General features: G+C 43.4%; 2 protein-coding genes across 2 annotated transcripts in view; both read left to right on the top strand.

Moving 5' to 3' along the window:
- Positions 1-8,930, top strand: part of plcd3a (phospholipase C, delta 3a) — a 31,602-nt gene extending 22,672 nt beyond the window's left edge. Inside the window, exons 5-15 of the mRNA XM_083649069.1 lie at positions 1,902-2,127; positions 3,770-3,971; positions 4,580-4,724; positions 5,034-5,186; positions 5,411-5,563; positions 5,691-5,844; positions 5,980-6,096; positions 6,272-6,450; positions 6,642-6,777; positions 7,149-7,298; positions 7,389-8,930. Of these exons, the coding sequence (XP_083505195.1) occupies positions 1,902-2,127; positions 3,770-3,971; positions 4,580-4,724; positions 5,034-5,186; positions 5,411-5,563; positions 5,691-5,844; positions 5,980-6,096; positions 6,272-6,450; positions 6,642-6,777; positions 7,149-7,298; positions 7,389-7,537 (1,764 nt within the window). The 3' untranslated portion in view covers positions 7,538-8,930. The remainder of the gene's footprint in view (positions 1-1,901; positions 2,128-3,769; positions 3,972-4,579; positions 4,725-5,033; positions 5,187-5,410; positions 5,564-5,690; positions 5,845-5,979; positions 6,097-6,271; positions 6,451-6,641; positions 6,778-7,148; positions 7,299-7,388) is intronic.
- Positions 8,931-9,891: 961 nt separating this feature from the next.
- Positions 9,892-20,446, top strand: LOC310787178 (glycylpeptide N-tetradecanoyltransferase 1-like). Its single transcript, XM_083648544.1, has 12 exons — positions 9,892-10,003; positions 11,703-11,811; positions 11,999-12,143; positions 13,327-13,445; positions 14,475-14,566; positions 15,007-15,123; positions 15,811-15,981; positions 16,091-16,199; positions 17,642-17,809; positions 17,972-18,136; positions 18,242-18,379; positions 18,836-20,446. The coding sequence occupies exons 1-12, from the start codon at positions 9,900-9,902 to the stop codon at positions 18,854-18,856; spliced, it is 1,458 nt and encodes a 485-aa protein (XP_083504670.1). The 5' UTR covers positions 9,892-9,899; the 3' UTR covers positions 18,857-20,446.
- Positions 20,447-20,666: the final 220 nt, after the last annotated feature.

Below are 20,666 nucleotides of genomic sequence, written 5' to 3'. Positions count from 1 at the left end.
CGGGTGTCTCTATCTATATTAAAGTTCTCTGGTGGACACATAGAGATGTGGAGATACAGTATGATGATATTATAGAGTGTAGTGTAACATCTCCTCACCTGTGTGCAAAGCCTATGTACAGTAGGCCCACTACACTGAGGCCTGTATGAGGGGATTTTAAGACAAGAAAAGGTCTCTTTTGGAAAATTAATGACTGTGAAATTTGGTGAGGCGGCTACGTCATAACTGCATTTTTTTGACTTGGTTAAGATTGTGACAGATTGGCTCTTTTTCAACTGTAGGAAAATGCCCAATCTGAGAACGAAGATGCTATCACTTCACAGAACTACTGACATTAAGAGCTACGTCAGCTAGTCACTGCTGATAGCTACTAGTGAATATAAATGAGGAATATTATAGACAAATTAGAGATGGTTTGATGTGAATCCATTGAAAAGGCTGTGAAACGGCAGTTTATATTAAACTGCCCACTTCCCCTTCCCTCAAGTGGCTCTTGTCGCTTGTAAATAAGAATTTGTTCTTACTGACTTGCCTGGTGAAATAAATGTCAAAAAATAAAAACATATTTCATTTTTATGACGGTCTATAAGCAGCCTGGTGAGGTTACTGCACTAACTAACAGGTGGTGGTTTTGACTTAGTCAAGATTGTGACACATTGGCTCTGTCTTCCTCTCTCTCTTTAAAAAAAAGCAGCTAGCTGATGAATATCAAACTTCAAGCTAAATTCACATCTGTTACGTAGCCTGGGTAAACCCAGCCTCCACATGACCTCTATGTGCTGCTATCAGTCACAAAGAAAACTTACGCTACAGGAATAGCCTGTGACGTCACGCTGAAGGCTGGGTTTACCCAGGCTAGCTGTTACCATACTGGTAGCTTTCCTCTGAAGACAGTAAGAACGTCATTCCTAACTAAGCAAGAGTTAGCTACATTCAGAGTGACCCAGACAAATGGGCTCAGCAAGACTATTTTGAAGTGTTCCAAAAGTCATCCAAAGTATTCTATCAGTATTCTACCCTCAAGTATACACTTGAGTATTGTAATGGAATAGGTTACAAATGACATTTTAGGGCATGTATTCAAAAAGTAAAAGTAACCCTCCCAACACTGCTCAGGAGGCACTAATTGCAACTCTTTCACTCAAGTTCTTATTTTGTAATGTTATTTTCTTCAACAGGTGAGTTATTCATTCAGTGCACTGTGCATCATGTTATATCTTTCTCATGCCGTTTTCTAAGCAAAATGAGGTAGTCGGGTAAAGGGGGTACTTGGACTCAGAAATCAGGGAAAGGGGGTACTGAAGCCAAAATTTTGAGAACCACTGCCGTAGACGAACAACATCTTTCGTTTATGGTCAGCCAATATAATTCATGTGCGCAGAATTCTGAGTGGATGGAGAGAGAGAGAGAGTGGACGCATAGAGATGTGGAGTTACTCGTGATTTTTTTGATAGTTAGGGTCGTATCAGTTTACCCAGACATCCCAGAGTGTATAGTCTGTGTTCAATTACCAAACCAGTGGCAAGCCAGTCAGCCACCCGCACCCCTCCATCTCTCTACACCCTCCCTCCACCACAATAATAATCAGTCAGTTATTTCTTTATTGTGTGGGATTACTGCCTGCTATGTCCCTCAGCTCTCCATTTCACTTTAATTGTTGTTTTCATCCTCCTTCACAAAGCATTCTCTGAATACTGCCCCTCCTCAGAGTGTACTATAGGGCTTTTATGTAAGTACGCACAGCTGGGTTGAATTATATTAGTGCCCTCTCCCCAGAGAATTTGGAGCACTCCCAAAATAAAAGCATGCCACTTCTATCTGTCTCTCTCACTCTCTGTTTGGATGCTTATTTGTTTGTCCACGTCGCATACATCTGTTTCTCCACATCCTCTGTGTCCCAGAAGTGTGACCGGTCGTGCGATGACCGCCTGGACCACATCGAGATCGAGGAGTTCTGCAGGGAGTTGCTGCGGCGGCCGGAGCTGGACTCTGTGTTCAGACACTACTCCAGCAACGGCTGCGTGCTCTCCACCGCCGAGCTGCGCGACTTCCTGGGAGACCAGGGGGAGGACGCCTCGCTGCTTCATGCCCAGAGCCTCATACGCACCTATGAGCTCAATGACTGGGGTAGGTCCCACAAGCACTCACTAATCTGCAACGTTTTCATATGAATACATAAATATCAAGTTTCAAGATATTTATTGTCACTCCCTTGTACGAGTACATACGTGTGAAATTCTTATGCAAGGGCTCCATTTCAAGACATAGTGCAAGTCCATCATTTCAATACAGTAATATGTATGGGGGGCATGGTGGCGCAGTGGTAGCGCTGTCGCCTCACAGCTAGAAGGTCATGGGTTCGATTCCCGCCTGAGACGCTGTGGGCGCTGAGGGTGTGTCCCCCCATGTCCTCAGTGCCCACTGCCCAGGTGGGCTATCTCGTCAAAAGGGCCATTCTGTGTGGAGTTTGCATGTTCTCCCTGTGCTCCCCTGGGGTTCCTCCATACAACATCGATATGGACCCCCTAAAAGATCGTCATCTGACCAGTGACGTCAACATTTGAAGTTGGTCGCTGTACAAAAGAAAGCTGCCCACTGCTCTTGGCTGCCCCCCGGAGGAAGGACAAGCAGGGATGGGATAAATGCAGAGACTATATTTCATCGGCCACCATCAGCATGAGTGTGTGTGTGGCTGGCCGCATGCATGTGTTGGGTTGTCGTGTGACAAATAAAGACGGGTTTGTCCATCAAGTTCTTCTTCTATATATACTCAGATGTACGTACAGTATATAAGGCAACAGTGGAAACACACACACACACACAATACAAATACAATAGAAATAAGATGAGGTAAACTCCTACACATTGTCACTAGAAGGTGCAGTCAGGGCGAGTTGTGCACAATCTCAGATATACGTTTATAAGGCAGACAGTGAAAGACACAGTTAGAAATACATGGCAAGTTGTGCAGCAGCAATGTGCAATAGCAATACAGTTATTGAGTTATTGCACTCAATCAAGGTATGGTGTGTGTGTGTGTGTGTGTGTGTGTGTGTGCGTGCGTGCGCGCGCGTGCGTGCATGCGCGCGCGTGCCGTGTTGTGAGTGTGTTTTTTGTGTGGCTATTTATTGTTTTTAGTCTTTTACTCCAAGCCATATTGGAGCCTTGAACCTTGTTGACAAAATATGGTTACATTACATTATTAAACAGAATAATGTATTGTTGATGTTGATAAATTGTTAAATTATTTACAAAATAGTGATCCAACTTATCCTATGAGGTTTGCTTGGAATAAATAGAGGAAGACCTGCATGCTTAGCATGAGCAGTGATACCCACCATGGCTGTACAGACAAGGAAAAGAGCGCCACCTACAGTACAGACACGCACACTGCATTGACAGAAAATTCAATGTCACAGTACTGGACACACTGTTTGATTGACAGGTGATCTGTGGGAAATGCAGGGTAGAAACACAACAGCAATGAACGTTTAGCAACAAAAGAAAAATAAACATAAATAATATAAAAATAAACATGTATTACCACTTTAAGAATGAGATAGTTCCTGGACTGTGATTACCGGTATGTTAATCCCTGTGAGAGAAGGAGGGTGTGATCTTGGTCTTGTCTCGTCTTGCCCCTGCACCTACACCAGTCCTATTTTATACCTACCCCTGAAACCACTTCATAAACTGTCATACCGGTTTGACTGATAAACCCAGTTACAAGTTAATTGATTTGACGAATATGCTTTGCTACTCATCGCAGCTCAGAAGAACCAGTTCATGACCCAGAACGGTTTCACCATGTACATGCTGTCTCAGGAGAATGACGTGGTTAACCCCGACCACGCCAGGGTCTACCAGGACATGAGCCGCCCCCTCTCCCACTACTACATCTCCACCTCACACAACACCTACCTTACTAAGGACCAAGTCACCAGCGCCAGCAGCACCGAGCCATACATCAGGTATTCAGACACTCTGTAACCTTTTTACACAGCCAGAATTGTGCATCAAATAGCACATGTGTAAACAATATGGGAATGGGATGATATATTGAAATTCAACATATTGCAATACATCAATGAGACAATGCGAATTGTGGAGCTGAAAAATGAATTGCAATATCAGCTACATTTTATTCTGCTGTCGTAATCACAAATGAGACGGCTTGCTCGTCACAATTTCACAAGCCCTCTGTTGAAATTATATTATTTGCACTATTTGAATCTTATTTGCAAGATTTGTAGCAGAGAATTCAACATAATTCTGCACAGCCAGAGTTGGTTGTCATTGAACTTTTATTTATTACATTGCAACGTGGTTGAGCCCCATATCGCCTATCGAATCGTATCGTGAGATAAACATATTGGTCCCATTTCTTGCAAACATACTCAGATGCAACAGCACTCACCATGATAGTGAGGCCAGATTTGATGACAACAGATTAAGGCTGGTATATGACCAAACATTCAGTCCAACTCCAAAACCCCATTTTAACTTCCTGTCTGGAAGCCTACCCACTGTCATCCTACATCCTGCGCTGTAACTTCAGTGTGCCACCTGTCACCGACAGGGCTCTGAATCAGGGCTGTCGCTGTGTGGAGCTGGACTGCTGGGACGGAGATAAAGGAGAGCCTGTCATCTACCACGGCCACACTCTCACCTCCAAGGTCCCCTTCAAGGAGGTCATTGTCACCATCGCCCAGTACGCCTTCAAGGTGAGAGAAACCTGAGTCGTCACCTCTTCAGTTCTGACACTATGCAGGCTGTTTGTCCCTCCTACACATGAAACAACTCAGTGGTACAAGTCACTAAGCAGATCCAGATTCTTGACTTCTTGCCTGCCCGGACGTACGACTAAAGCCCTTGTGGTTACAGTTGCATTCTTGGCTCTGAGGCAGCGCTGCGGTATCTTGGCTTTGACATAGTATAGCATTACAGTGTTAGGTCCTGTGTTGATACAATGTGGTGTAATTGGACTGTAATGGTTTTGGTGTAACAGCTTCCTATTATGTTTATCTCTGCAGGCTTCTCCATACCCTTTAATCCTGTCGTTGGAAAACCACTGTTCTGTGGAGCAGCAGGCTGTCATGGCCAAACATCTCCGCACCATCCTGGGCAGCAAGCTACTTGACAAGTTCATCAGTGACCAGGCACTGAAGGCCCTGCCTTCTCCTGAGGTACATGCACGCACGCATGCATGCGCGCACGCACAGTCGCACACACACACACACACACACACACACACACACACACACACACACACACACACACACACACACACACACACACACACACACACACACACACCTACACACCTGGTCCCTTTGTCTGGAACTTCTGACCTCTGTGTAGGTGTAAATGCCAGCAGGCTATTAATTTGTTCCTGTGGCTCTCCTTGCAGGAGCTGAGGGGGTGTATTCTGGTGAAAGGGAAGAGGGAGACTCCTCACCTGGGTCAGCTGGGGAAGACCAGCAGCTACAACAGCTTCTCTTCTAGCTCTGATGATGATTTAGCAGACAGCATTAAGAAGACATCCAAGAAGGATCCTGGGAAGGTCAGCTCAGGAAGATCTGTCTTTGTACCTTTGTAATCTGAGCTTTTAAAAGAAGTTAGTGCAATATATTTTGAAATAAATATGTTTCTATCATCAACTCTTTTTCATTTTTATGTGCCCTTCCTAGGTGGTCTCTACTAAACTGAGTCCCGAGCTGTCAGAGCTGGTGGTGTACTGCAGGAGCGTTCCCTTCCGTGGATTTGAAAACACGTCCTCAAAACCGCCGAATGAGATGTCCTCCTTCTCTGAGAGCGAAGCCCTGAAACTCATCAAAGACTCCGGTAAAGCAGCGGAAAGGACTGCATCCTGATATTATAGAGAGAAAGTCACAACATAACATTGCTTTATATAGAGACAATATGATTTTCCTCTGGTGTATTTCTAGCATTTGTTTTTCTATGTTTTCATTTATGCAGGAAAGCTGTTTGTGAGACACAACAGCAGGCAGCTGAGCCGGATCTACCCCTCTGGCCAGCGTCTCCAATCATCCAACTATGACCCCCAGGAAATGTGGAATGGTGGCTGCCAGATGGGTTAGTACTCCAGACCAGAAGGTTGCTGGGAGACTACACTTTCATTCAATTGCTGCTATGTTATGCCCCTGCACACTGATGGAACTGGCTTTTACACATTCATTTAATTCACTGATGCTAAAATGTTTTGTGTCGGTGCGTGTGATCGTCTCCCCTCTCCATGCGTGCCGGACAGTGGCCCTGAACTTTCAGACACCCGGGGAGCAGATGGACCTGAACCAGGGTCGCTTCCTCCCCAACGGTCGCTGTGGATACATCCTCAAACCCAGCTTCCTGTGCAGCCCGTTGTCCGACTTTAACCCAGAGAACACAGGAGGAGGCCCGGGGCACACCCCCACCCAGCTGACTATACGGGTGAGCGGTGACTTACTGACCAACTTTTGAAATTTTGACTCATAGATGACGATTATAGCTGGGTGTAACTTTTTAAAGCATATGACGGTTTCACTCGGAACACACTATTAATCTTTTAGGGGATATTTTCAATCATTTTCATAGGAGAATTTGATATGCAAACAGACTGATTGCAGATATTTTGCTTCCAGATCATATCTGCTCAGCAGCTGCCGAAAATCAACACGGGCAAGGCCAGCTCCATCGTGGACCCGCAAGTGTGGGTGGAAATTCATGGGGTGTCCATTGATAATGCAAGAGACAAAACCCAGCGCATTGACAACAACGGTAATTTTACCATTTCATTCCTTCCCCCGATCCATGAAGCATCAACGTAGCTGCATTTGATAGCCTATACAGATGTTTTGACTAGGAAGACAGTCCCCTCATATTCAGGTCTGATTAACTATTGCTGTAATGTAGGAATGAATTTCAAATGCATTATGAATCTTAAATGGGCTGTTTATGTTTGCATCATCGCCTTATGTTATTATGCTGGGATGAAGTGAGAAAATCAGATTCATCTTTTTGATACCTGATTCTGTGTGTCGCTGATCTTTCAGATGTTTGTGTAACAGCATTTTCTGTCGAAACGCCATTACTAGTTTGTTTGGAAGGTAGAGTTGATGTTTTTTACAGCTCTCTTGCGCCCTCTGCAGGTTTTAATCCACGGTGGGACTGCACTCTGAGTTTCCAGCTGCAGGTCCCTGAACTGGCCCTGGTGCGCTTTGTGGTGGAGGATCACGACCACACGGCCAAGAACGACTTTGTGGGCCAGTTCACCTTGCCGTTCACAAGCCTACGCACAGGTGCTCAGAAACGCTCTAGATATTACGTGACCAGTCATTGTCGCTGGACATTGTTTGTAATGTGTGTATTGTGCTCCTCTCCCTCCTCAGGCTATCGTCACGTTCACTTACTGAAGGCGGACGGCTCCACCCTGTCCCCCGCCACGCTCTTTATCCATGTGAAAGTGTCCCGCAGAGGAGTTCACATCAAAACCGTTTCAGAGCGCATGGCCTTGGCCAAAGCCAAAGGCAAGGCATGACACACCTCTGAGCCATCTGGAAAACTACATTTCTGACAACAAGGAGCTTTGAAAAGGAGCTCCGAATGTGAAGAGAGACAGCCCGCCGCTGCCTGCCAGTCCCAGCCTCAAGTGTCCAATTTACACCAAGACAAAAAGAAAGAAAGATGTTGTTTATCAGTCACAGATGAAGAAGAACCATGGCTGTTGCAGATAAATTGCCTGGGGCTGGATAAGACATTGGGGCTAGATTGTGGGAGTATCAAGTCTTTTCTTGTCACTGCTGATTGCTCTTACCCTCCATGGAAACGGGACACTGGAGATTAGCTGTGAAATTGATTGTGAAGCGCTCATACGGGGCCCCGTCCCCAAACTTGTTTTGAATGTTTTTATCTTTCATGTGTAGGAGGGCATCGTATCGCCGCTCTGTGGGACAGAGATTGAAGACATGTTCTTTCATTTCATTGTTGTGCGTGTGAAAAATGTTTAACATTTTTATACTTCATAATTGGGTTTTAACTAATATTAGTATTGCGAAAATAGCTTTTACTTGACTTAAAGCTGTCTCAGAAGTGTTATGGTTAGGAAGCCAATCGTGTCTTGGTTGTGTTGGTTTACAGCCAAGATATACAACGAAAAATATTATTGTTGCTACAATGTTTCGGTACTAAATGTGTTGTGATATGTCAGTATTTGCCACAGTTTCTACACATGATGGATCAAATGATCAAAGTGTTTATGCCGTTAATGTAAGTTGATACTCTGGATACTCTAACCTTGGCACTGTGGAAATTTCCACATACCTGTAATACAGTATATGAGAAATAGTTAAACTAATCAATGTTTGATATAAACATTATAAACTGTGAGGTTGCTGATAGCTGTTTTCTTATACAATTTAATTTCAAATTATGAAAAGAAAAAAGACAATGAAGAAGAAGATATACAGTATTGTGTATAGCCTTTACTATATTGGTGTTCTTTGCCCCGGCATCATTTCACACATGCTAATGTGAGCATCAGTCATGTTTATCTATTTGCAACATATGCTACTTACCTTATGCCTATTGAAAAAATTGTATTATTTATTTTTAGTTGCCAATCTTGTACCAATCTTACATCAGAATTAGGTAGTACGAGGTGGTTGAACATTTGACTGAGGTCATCTAATCCAGCCACCAGTAAGTCATTTCAAACCCTTATGAGGAGACCGGACGATAAAAGGGTATATTTCACGGTAATGAAAAGATACCGCACAGTGTTAGCTGCTAGTTTACTGTAATTATATTGGATCAGGATGGGTTTCCAGATTCTAGCACATCTAAGGTCATGAATGACCCCACTGGAGGACTGAAGCCACATTACCTGTGCAGTGTTTATGCTTATTCTGGGTGAATGGCAGTCAGTATTATGTGTCAACCAATGTAAAATGTAGGAGAAAAACTACTGTTTTCATAAAAGCACTAATAACACATTGCTGTCCCTGTGCACTTTTTTTTGCTGTTGTTATGAAATGCTTGTTCTTTGCTATGAAAGAGATAGATAATGTTATATAGCTGTAATTCGAGGTAGAGAGCAGGTTGTCCACTAATCACTTTGGATAAAGGAGGTCGGTGGTTCGATCCCCGCCTCCTCCAGTCTGCAAGTGTCCTTGGGCAATACTGAATCCCAAATTGCTCCCGGTGGCTGTGCCAGCCCAGCACCCAATGAGTGCTTTGGGTAAAAGTGCTATATAAATGCAGGCCATTTACCATTTAGATTTTGTTTGCATTGAACAATGTACATTTCCTGTGTATTTACCCTCTGAACAGTTAAACTCATAAGCTGATGAACTGCATGAGAGCCAGAAGGCCAATGCACTGCTCTAATAGGCCAAGTCCCTGCCAAAACAATTTTACATCTCTTCTTGAACTCATTATCCTATCAATTACTCTAGGTCTAGGTTGTAGCCTACATTATGCATAATAGGCTGTAACCTACATTATGCATATTATATCCACCTTGTCCCTGTGTTTCATGTCAAACACTCCACAGTTGTATTTTCCCTGGAGGTGAAATGGCGAGAGAGAGAGAGAGAGAGAGAGAGAGAGAGAGAGTCTGATCATGTGAATGAAACAATAAATAAAAACCTTTGAACTGGGGGGGAGGGGGGGGTTGAGGATTTGAGGACTCAAATTCAAAATAAACCAAGACAGATTATGAGCGTGTGTTTGTATTTGAACTTTACTGTTCTTGTGTGTAAAAAGCATAGGCTAGTTGTCTGTCAAAATAGTTCCATAATGACAACAGTGAAGACATTTCCATCACAGCTCTGAGCCAATAGCATTCAGGGATCTTTAAAGGCGTCGAGGGCACGCGGTGTCTTCTCACTTCCTGGTTGAAGATGGCGGATGAGAATGAGACAGCACCGATGTCGGAGAAAGAAGATGTAGAAGACCAGGGACATTGCAGCGACTGTGAAAATGAAGAGCACCACTCTGACGATGGGTAAGGGCGCAGGCTTGGCCCTAGCGCGATGTAAAACTTGTCATGTTCTTGTACACTTTTGTAAAGCGAGTGTGCAAACTGGGCGAGCTAGCTCAGACATCCAGGATCGGCAACCCCGATGGAGCTTGTCCCGCCCACTTGCTTGTACACTATTGGATAGAAGCGGCTTGTGCTTGTCTTTTCTCTGATATGATTGGCTGAGTGTACATTCTTTTCCTGATGTGGGCTGGCTTTACCGTCGGTTTCCTTCTGCCCTGCTTTGGATCGCAAGGCGTAGGGGGGTGAAGAACATCAAAGTGATCTTTAAAGCCATCCAAATAGTAAAGCATGATATTTCCATGCAGTCATATGGGGAACATGTCTAATTGAGGTTTTCTTTTAGCTGACAGTTCGACATATCATTCGCGTGTAGTTAGCGTAGTTATTTACTGCCACCGGTAACAAACCCCGTTCATGCAACCCCCATCTGACATTTAGCTAGAGTTAGCTTGCTAGCTAGCTGTCAAACCTGCTATTGTCTGCACGTCTGCACATACATACACACTCTGTCGATTGACCATCAGGCTCCTTCATGCACGCAGCTAACGTTAGCTAGCGTTAGCTGTCAGTTTGCTGTCCTTTTTTAGCTTAACGTCACGAGTCGACTGGGCCGATATTTGCCCCCATATCACCGAAATATGGTTCATAATCGCAAATGTTTAAGCAGCCTAGCACTTAACATTCACAGCAAAATATCGCATTTTGCTTCGCATTGGTTTCTGTCGCTGTTGAACGTGATGAGGACACGCATGCACAAATGTAATTTATGTGATGCTCATTTAGAACATGAAGGTCTGCTCACAACACACACACACACACACACACACACACACACACACACCACAAAGACTGGTTCAAATGGAAGCTGGTGGAACAAGCCATTGAATGTTTTGTTGTCTATTATCCCAGTCACTCACTGGCCCCTGGTATGTACATATGTATACGAACTTACACATACACACCCATACCATGCACTATTGCCCTGGGTCATGTGATTCACGATCTGTCCTGGTGTTACAAATACAGGCCAGTGTGTGGCCTCTCTCCCCTCTTGGACACTAATGAGATTATCCTCTGTAAGTATGCGGTCTCTCGCAGCCCAGACGCTGGGATAGATGGGTGGGGGTGTGTATGTGTGGCTCCTCTGGTTTTTACTAATCAGAAGAGATGACCGACAGCTTCTCAGTTATTTGTGCGTGTGATGGATAGACACTACCGGTCAAAAGTTTGAGAACACCTCTATTTTTTCCAAATACTGCTTTCATACAGATAGAGGGTTTGTAGGTAATCAACAAAATTGTCGACTCTTTACTCTCAAACCTTACCTGAACTGGTACAAAGGTTTGACAGTTGATGCAAAGAGGAGTCCCAAATTTTGTTGATGTTTTAACACCCTTTGAAGCATTATTTGGACAATATTGCACTGCTTACATTTCAATAACCACTGGAAAAATTGAGGTGTTGTGACCAGTTGTCTAGTCCATATGTTAATACTAACGCTGCTATTTATATAAGGCCAGGCCTTTTGACTTAATGGTCCTGCTAATACTCAGTTTGAAAGCATATCCCAGACAGATACCTAAGTCAGTTTTGACTAGTATGTGGCTTTCCTCTGGGGTGCACCTTGCCTAATACGGATGGCTTCTGTTTTCCATTTCAGTGACAAGGGTCTGGGGGATGACACTGGGGCTAAGAAGAAGAAAAGGAAGCCAAAAAAGAAGAAGAAGTCTGGTGGTGCCACAGAAGCAGCACAGGACCCCCTTGCTAAGGTACGTGTTGGGTGACGCCTGGCACAAGTGAATTTAAGTTTCGCTCTCTGTTTGTATCCCTTGTTTTGTTCCTGTGAGCGAGGCTGCTGGAAATGGGTATATTCCAGCTCATTCTTTGACTTTTGAAAGCTTCCTCTAGAAAGAGAGTGCATTTACCAATGTCTTTCCTCTTTGACCCTCTGGACAGGTGAACTCATTGCCAGCTGATAAGCTGCAGGAGATCCAGAAGGCCATTGAACTGTTCTCTGTAGGCCAAGGCCCTGCCAAAACCATGGAGGAGGCCAGTCGGAGGAGTTACCAGTTCTGGGACACACAGCCTGTGCCCAAGCTAGGTACGGTATGCCTGACAGTCCCAGTTTTAAGGAGACAAGAGAGAATTCAGTGAGGAATTTGCACTGGGCTTGTTTTCATTTCTCCTCTCGAACTCGTACACCTGCAGATGAGTTTATAGCCACACCCACATTCACACATGACCTCTGGATTATGTCCGTTGAATCAGGTCCGGACATTCCCCCGGAGTTACCCTTTCATACAAGACGCATTGTTTCGTGTCATTTGTTTTTTCATAAATCTTCTGTGTGGTTTGACTGAGAGTGCAGGGGCGCGCAGTACAGCATCTCACCAACTCCTTGTTTTTTTTCCAATCCAGAAAATATGTGTTGCTCGCTTTTTCTCTCTCTGAGTGGAGCCTTTCTGTGTGTGGGATGGGGGCACTCGGGGCAGACACACACACACACGCTGCAGGCAAGCAGCAGATGCACACAGAGCGAGCCGCAGTGACTGAGAGAGAGATAGATGAGAGATGGTGAAACGCCTGAGAGAATGTCTTTTTGGTTCTACTTCACTAGAGTCGATGCTGACAATGCTCGTTGTCAAGAGTGCAACAAATCTTTTGCTTGGAAGCACACACCCGCCCGCTCGCTCTGGACAATAGCACGCGAGCGACACGGACATTGTACTAGCCTAGGGGCTTGGGTGGTTAAGATCTATTTGCGTGGCTGCGCGATCACAATGGACAATTGTGTTCATACGTGGACCCATCCGAGTAATGTCTGGATATCTTCCGGAGTTCACTGCATAGAGACACTGCGGAGCGCGTCGTCATTCAGAAACCACGCCCAAAACGGGGGAAAACACAAATTCCCGTCCAATCCTGGTGTTCTCCTATGTCGCGTCACGGAAGATGAACACTCCAACTTACTTCATTGACAGCAACATCCACATTTTTCTTCTCGCCAATTCTCAATGGCTTCCTTGTTTTCCTCAGGAGTACAAAAAAACTTTAACTGTCGATTTTTTACATTTGTTATCTGCGCAGCCCAACACACAACAGCTTTTAGCTATGTTTAATTCAAGGAAAATGACACTGGTGTGTGGAAATGGATGGAGCTTTTCCCCCGTGATGGGCGTGGCCTATTTCATGCAGTGTCTCTATGTCTGAAAAGGGCTCATGATCTATAGCCCAGATTCAGTCTACGCTTGTGTCAGACGCATCGCCCCTTTGTTTTCCTTCAGGGGAGATGGTGACATCGCATGGCTCCATTGAACCTGACAAAGACAACATCCGCGAGGAGCCCTACAGCCTTCCACAGGGCTTCAGCTGGGATGCCCTCGACTTGGGGGACTCTGCTGTGGTAAGGAAGTGTATAAACACACACACACACACACACACTCACACTCACACTCACACTCACACTCACACACTCACTCTCACTCACACTCACTCTCAGCATGGATGCTTATGAGGAATTAATCATTTGTTAAGTCAAAATGAACCATTGGCTCACACACTTTTATCTCATTATTTCTGGAACAATACATTTGTTTTGGTAAAAGGCTAACTGATTATTTGTTATTTTAAAGCTATTCTGGCTGTGCCCTTCATTCATTGCTGTCCTCTCATTAGAAGTGTTGTTTGATCACCTTGGAACAGTGGTTCTCAACCTGTGGTACGGGGCGGGGCTCCCTCCCTCTCATATGGTGGTACTTTCTGAGGTGCTACTTGGTGCAAAAAGGTTGAGAACCACTAGCCTGGGTAAACCCAGCCTCTATGTGACCTCTATGTACTATCAGTCAGGAAGACACCGCTACAGGCATAGTGTCTGTGAGTGACGTCACGTTGAAGGCTGGCTTTACCCAGGCTAGAGAACCACTGCCTTAGAATGATGGCTGATAACACGGTGAATGTTTTTTTTTGTCCCAACACAGTGGAATGCACATGTTGAGGACTACAAACTTGATTTTCAGGCCCGAATCTACAATCCAAAAGCAAACAAAGGTGTAGCTCCAGCACAGCAAACTTAGATATGGGGACATTGCATCATGCTTAACTATTGATATCAATTACATTTGTAAAAAAAAAAAACTTTTCGCTGGCCCCCTTTGACTATTTATAGAATCGAATATTGCGACTAAAGAGGTGATAGCCACATACTGGATGTTGATGTTTATTTAGTCACCATAGTGACTTTGGCTTTCTGTTCACTTTCCGTTTGTATTGCTCAGGATTATCAACCTGTGAATGTGTTAGACATGCTAAACCAAACATATTAAGAATGTATTATTTTTTGCTTAACCCAGAAATTCGGGTTTTTAGTAACACCCCTATTATCACGACTTCCTGCCAAATTCTCACTCTCTCTCTCACTCTGTCTCTAAAACAGCTTAAGGAGCTCTACACTCTTCTCAATGAGAACTATGTGGAGGACGACGACAACATGTTCCGATTTGACTACTCCCCTGACTTCCTGCTCTGGTGATTATTTTAACCTATAGTCTTTATTTTCCCAAGTTGGCACCTGACAAGATGTTTAGCTAAATCCAATGTTATAAATGATCTGGCGTAAAAAATATTGTGTGGTATATTTTGACAGGAAATATGATCATGTATGAGTTGCGGCAAGGCAAATATACCACACACAGGAAGAGGAAGGTGGAAAACACCATATCAACAATACATTAAATGCAACACATTTACCTTCCCTGCAACTGACGTACACTATACTGGAAATGCAACATAGGGGCAGATGCAAATACAATTCACCTACATACATATACACAAATAATACATAGAGGAGCTTGTACATAGAAGTGCATGCATGATCGATAAATGTACACAAATAAATAAATCAACCTGTTCTTTGGAATGTTAGTGCTGGCGACTACTGCATTTGACTGACCGAGTCTCTTCCTCAGGGCCCTGCGCCCCCCTGGCTGGTTGCCCCAGTGGCATTGTGGGGTGAGGGTCAACTCCAACCAGAAGCTGGTGGGCTTCATCAGTGCCATTCCCGCCAACATCCGCATCTACGACATGTAAGGGAGCACATTACATCAGTGAAGCATAAAAATTTCAAAATCTCAATCTGGATTGAAATTACCTACTTGCAAAAGGCTCTTCTTCTTCTTTTCTTTGAGTGTAGGAAAAGTATTTCAGGCTTCTTGAATATTGGGTTCTTGTATTGTGCAAAATGTTTGTCCTATACATGGAATCGCACGTTGGATAAAGTCTTTCATTTTATTAAGTATTAGCATCTCATTTCCATGCATAGTTTTGAACAGTGTTCTGGACCGGAAAATCACAATTCATCGTGTTATTACAATGTTATTTACAAAAGGTTATTACAAGAAAGTTTGTTTATCATAATTGTAAAAGTACAATTAGATTAGTATTATAAACTGTAAAATGTGACATGATATAGATTAGTATTCTAAAGCACAGTGCAGTCAATAATACTACCTGTATAATATAAATATTTTTATTAACTTGCCCTTGCAGCAGCCATGTTGAGTGCCAAAGCAGTATAAACACAGGTGTAACAAATAACATTAATGAGGTCCCTGACACTGGAACACCTATAGTGTAACTATCATTAATGTTAATTAGTTACACCTATTATTGGCCCTGCTTTAAGACCTCAAAATGGCTCCTGTGAAAAGGGCTTATTAAAAATATCAGCCATAGAATAGCTGCGTGTACTAACTCAGCTCTTTTTTGTTCAGAGAAAAGAAAATGGTTGAGATCAATTTCCTCTGCGTGCACAAGAAGCTTCGCTCCAAACGAGTTGCCCCGGTTCTCATCAGAGAGATCACCAGACGGGTCAACCTGCAGGGTATCTTTCAGGCTGTTTACACCGCCGGGGTGGTGCTGCCCAAACCTGTGGGCACATGCAGGTAGGCCACCCAACATGCATACTGTACCCTTCCTGTTCTTCTCGCCCATTCTCTGTGGATATCTATGATCGGTGTGTGTGACTCTCTTTTGTTGTTTGTTTTCGTGCAGGTACTGGCATCGCTCTTTGAACCCACGTAAACTGATCGAGGTGAAGTTCTCCCATCTGAGCCGGAACATGACTATGCAGCGCACCATGAAGTTGTACCGTCTGCCAGATGTTGGTGTCACTCACTCACTCACTCACTCACTCACTCACTCACTCACTCACTCACTCACTCACCCACTCACCCACTCACCCACTCACTCAACAGCAGGGCCAATTTTCAATTTTCTGTCTCTGCCATTACTCAACAGCAGGGCCAATTTTCTGTCTCCGCCATTAGATTTGTGGGCCAGAACATAATCAAAGCCTAATTTAAGAAATTGATTGATAAAAAAAAATCAACTGGAATTTGCGACAGGTCGCCTTATAAGACATGTGTGTGAGATGCAGAGAATGGACAAAAATAAGAAATAAACGAGGACATGGATAGCCCCATTATACCTATTTCAGACATGAAATGCTCTTGAACCCTTTCCCCTTTCCATATTGTGAATAATGTGTATCATTTTACATTTTGAGAATTACTTGATTGACTGCTTCTTTGTTTGCACATTCACAACATCACCACCTGGACTGATGGTCATAGCAGAGCCTAACTTGTAAATAAATAAATAAAAATTCAGATTTTATCAAAATAATCTGGCAGGCCAGATATTATTGCTCGGTGGGCCAGTTTTGCCCCGCGGGTGGCCTGTTGCCGACCCCTGCATTACAGGCTGTACTATAATAGTACAACTCGAGTCATCTATTTCTATAGCCCTTCATCACAAGCATGTCTCAAGCGCTTTAGATACCATCATATACTGTACATAATACACATACATCCTTAATATGCATACATCATGTACTATGTCAGAGGTTCCCAAACCTTTCAGACCATGCACCACTATGTTCCAAACCACATTTCTCAAGTACCACTTCTCACTGCAGATATCAACAATTCTTTTCATAATAAATCACTGATTTAACCATGCAATGGCCTCAGAATAGGCTAAATAACAACTAGGGATGCAAGGATTATGGAATTCTGGGCCGATATCGATGTTTAAAATAATTTGGCCCATAGCCAATGTTTTTTGTTTGTTTTCATTAGCTATGCTGTTTGTTCGCCAAACTACACTACTACTACTGGAATTTCCTAGCCTGAATGGTACAATCAGACATGCAAGACATTGCCAAATTTCCGAGGTGCACTTGAATGCATAACAGTGTGATCGTTGAATGTCAGTTTTTTTGTCCAGTTCATTTCTCTGTAAAGGACAAACATCAACATTAGCCAGCGCAAAATTGATGTGACAACAGATCATCTTATTTGCTGATAGACTGATGGCAGTCAGCAAGGCTCTTGCGTACCACTAGGTGGAGCCTCGCGGGCCACCGAATCACTGTACTATGTCATATGCATACAGTACATCATATACTGTACATCATAATCCATTCTACACACAAACGCTCTCTATGGGCATTTTAGAGTCTAGAAGTCACTGACCTGTTTCTATAGACACCACATGCCTCACCCACACCTTTCTCATCCTCCCCTGTCATCTCTCCTCCAGGTCACCAAGACGGCCCTGCGGGCGATGACGAAGAGCGACGTGCCCGCGGTGCATCGCCTCCTCAACCAATACCTGAGCCTGTTCCACTTGGCACCCGTCATGAACCAGGAAGAGGTGGAGCACTGGCTGCTGCCCCAGGAGAACATTATTGACACTTACCTGGTGGAGGTAAATAACTCCAGTTATTCCTCTTCCCACAGATAGTGCCTTCACCATTTTTAATCATTCAGATTTAAGACGACTGTTTTCAGTGTGTGATATACCCAGATCCGTAGTTACAGGTTTACGTGTGTGTGTGTGTGTGTGTGTGTGTGTGTGTGTGTCCGACAGAATGATGGCAAGGTGACGGACTTCCTGAGTTTCTACACACTGCCCTCTACCATTATGAACCACCCTCTGCACCGCAGCCTAAAAGCAGCCTACTCCTTCTACAACGTGCACACCACCACCACCCTGCTGGACCTGATGTCTGACGCCCTCATCCTGGCCAAATCGGTGCGTACCTCAGTCCACACCTCAGAGAGAGTTCAGTCAGATATTCACGTATCAGATCTTTACTATAACAATGTTATATTTTCTTCTTCTCATCTCCGTATCCAGAAAGGGTTTGATGTCTTCAATGCACTGGATCTAATGGAAAACAAAACGTTCCTGGAAAAGCTTAAGTTTGGCATTGGAGATGGGAATCTACAGTATTATCTGTACAATTGGAAGTGTCCCAGCATGGGGTCAGAAAAGGTACGTTTTGAAGGAGCTCTTACTGTCCTGTCTGTTTTTAAAAGTTGTTATATTGGCGTGTCTTAGAATTATACACTATGTATGCACACACAAGTAAAAAGTTTGGACACCTGATTGAATGTGCTATATTATCTTAAAGCAGTTTTGATCAAAAGGCTTCTGCTTAAATGATTGAAATGTGTTTCTTAGACAAATGTAGATCGTGAAGTTGATTCATATGTCTGAATTTCTTTCCAAAGCCTTTGCCTTTCCATCAAAGCAAAGGGCGGCTACCTTTAAAGATTTTACACTTTTTCGTCGCTGCATAATTGTATTTGAGTCTTTTCATATTTTTGATATTCTAAAATGTGGAAAATGGTAAACGATAAAGAAAAATGTGTGTCCAAACTTTTGACTGGTAGTGTAAATGAGGACTGTGGACAAAAATGCGACTGATTGACCACCTTTGTTCTTCAGGTGGGCTTGGTGCTGCAGTGACGTCCCCTTCTTGCCCCCAAACCAAGAGTCACCAATCGGCCAGGAGACCACACCAACGCACTGACCACCTGACAGATGGACTGAGGACTTCCTGCTTGAGGAAAGCAAACCCACCGCCCATTTTTACTTTTTGACCTTTTGAACTTTGACCTGCACTACCGCTGCCAGGCAGGGAGCTGGGAGAGTTGGTCCTTCTTCCCGCTCTTCCTCCTCCCTCCATCACATGGACCTTAAGCCATTGTAGTTACCATCCCAACCAACTGTATTACATCTGAACTGAACTCTCGATTCTACCAAACACACACACATACACACACACAAGAACGGTTTGCACAGTTTAATGTATACCAAACGCTCACTGTTGGCATACCTACAAAACGTACAATACATGTAAATATATCAACAAACAACTGCAAATTATGCCCTAACACACACTAGAACCTAATGTTTTATTTTATTCCTAAATGTTGGAAGTGCTTTTTGCAGTGGGGGGAAAAATGAAATCTGTCATCCTTAAGTTTTAGAAATACAAAAAAATAATAAAAATGATCAAAAAATATTTTAAAAAGGAAAAAGATTTAAAAAAGAGAAAGGGTGAGGTAATAAATACCAAAAGTGGACACAGAAAAGGGCTTCTTACAAGATTTTTCTTTTCACGCTTGAACCTGCAGATTTGACATCAAACCCTCGGTTTTAATTTTTGAAGTCGTTTCGACGCTCTGCTTGCCGAAGATGTGTGTGTGCCAGAAATGGCGTTCGTCATTTGGAATACTTCTTCCAATCTGTATTAACTTTCATGACCCACTCTCCAGTTTACGACACTAACAGAAGAAGCCCTGTTCAGACAAAAATCAAACATTGACTGATAAAAATGGACCAGCTCAGTCCGGGAAAAGAATCAGTACGGATGAGGCTGGACTGTTCTGGGGAGGACGAGGCAGTTCTGGTGGAGTTTGCTCAACGTGTTGATCAGCAGGGATTGGATTTTTAATAACGCCTCTTGAATTGACCATGCATTGCAGTCAGGGGCTCCAGGACATTGTGCAGGATGGGTGGGATTGGGGGAAATACCCTGCTTCAAGTGTTTCTTATGTAAAATGTTGGTTTGAATTGCAAACAGATGTTGGTTGGAATTGCAAACAGTTGTTAAAGAAATGGTTCTCGGTGTTAACGTTGCAGGAAGCGAATGTGAAGCTGCAGGTGAATACTTTTTGAGCAAAAATAAAATCAAGAAGTTGCTGTGAGGACTTGGCATGTTTTTTTTGTGAAGAGGGAAGTTCATGTTGCAGTTAATTTTGTTGACACTGAGGATATCTGTTTGCACTCCCTCTATTACGGTGGATGGTTCTGAATCAATGAATGAACTTCCAAATCAAGGAAGTAACGAAGTAGAATACAATGAATACAAGTTTTCTGGTGGCATGTTTAGTGACCACTTTCTGGCATTAGTTGGTGCAGCTGGCCTGGTACATTTGAGAAAGTAGTCTTTGTGTACATAAATACAGATTTGCTTGTGGGTTTATTTAGCCTACTTTTTTCAGATTGTCAAAAATTGGATGGACAAAACCTTAAAGCATAAATATTGACAATGTTGCCTTCATAAAAACAATTATAACCAACATTGATGCCTGTGCATATTATTATCAATTTCCCTATTAGATCCTATTCCAAACACATGAAGCCTGACACACATCAGATTGGCACAACTAAAGTAGTTTTAGTAAATATCTGCCATGCTGTGAATGTGTTCATTATAGCTCTACACAAAATGTGACATTTATATGACATCCAATGCATAAAGGGCCAATAT

Source organism: Poromitra crassiceps, assembly GCF_964638095.1.
Source record: "Poromitra crassiceps genome assembly, chromosome: 13".
NCBI classification, from domain to species: domain Eukaryota; kingdom Metazoa; phylum Chordata; class Actinopteri; order Beryciformes; family Melamphaidae; genus Poromitra; species Poromitra crassiceps.
The sequence above is the reverse complement of the archived record's forward strand: the minus strand, read 5'-3'. Positions and strand labels throughout refer to the sequence as shown.

Coding starts and splice junctions, on each gene's coding strand:
- LOC310787178 (XM_083648544.1), top strand. CDS start 9,900: ATGGCGGATGAGAATGAGACAGCACCGATGTCGGAGAAAGAAGATGTA. Junction 15,124..15,810: donor AACATCCGCATCTACGACAT/GTAAGGGAGCAC, acceptor TTTTTTGTTCAG/AGAAAAGAAAATGGTTGAGA. Junction 17,810..17,971: donor TTGACACTTACCTGGTGGAG/GTAAATAACTCC, acceptor TGTGTCCGACAG/AATGATGGCAAGGTGACGGA.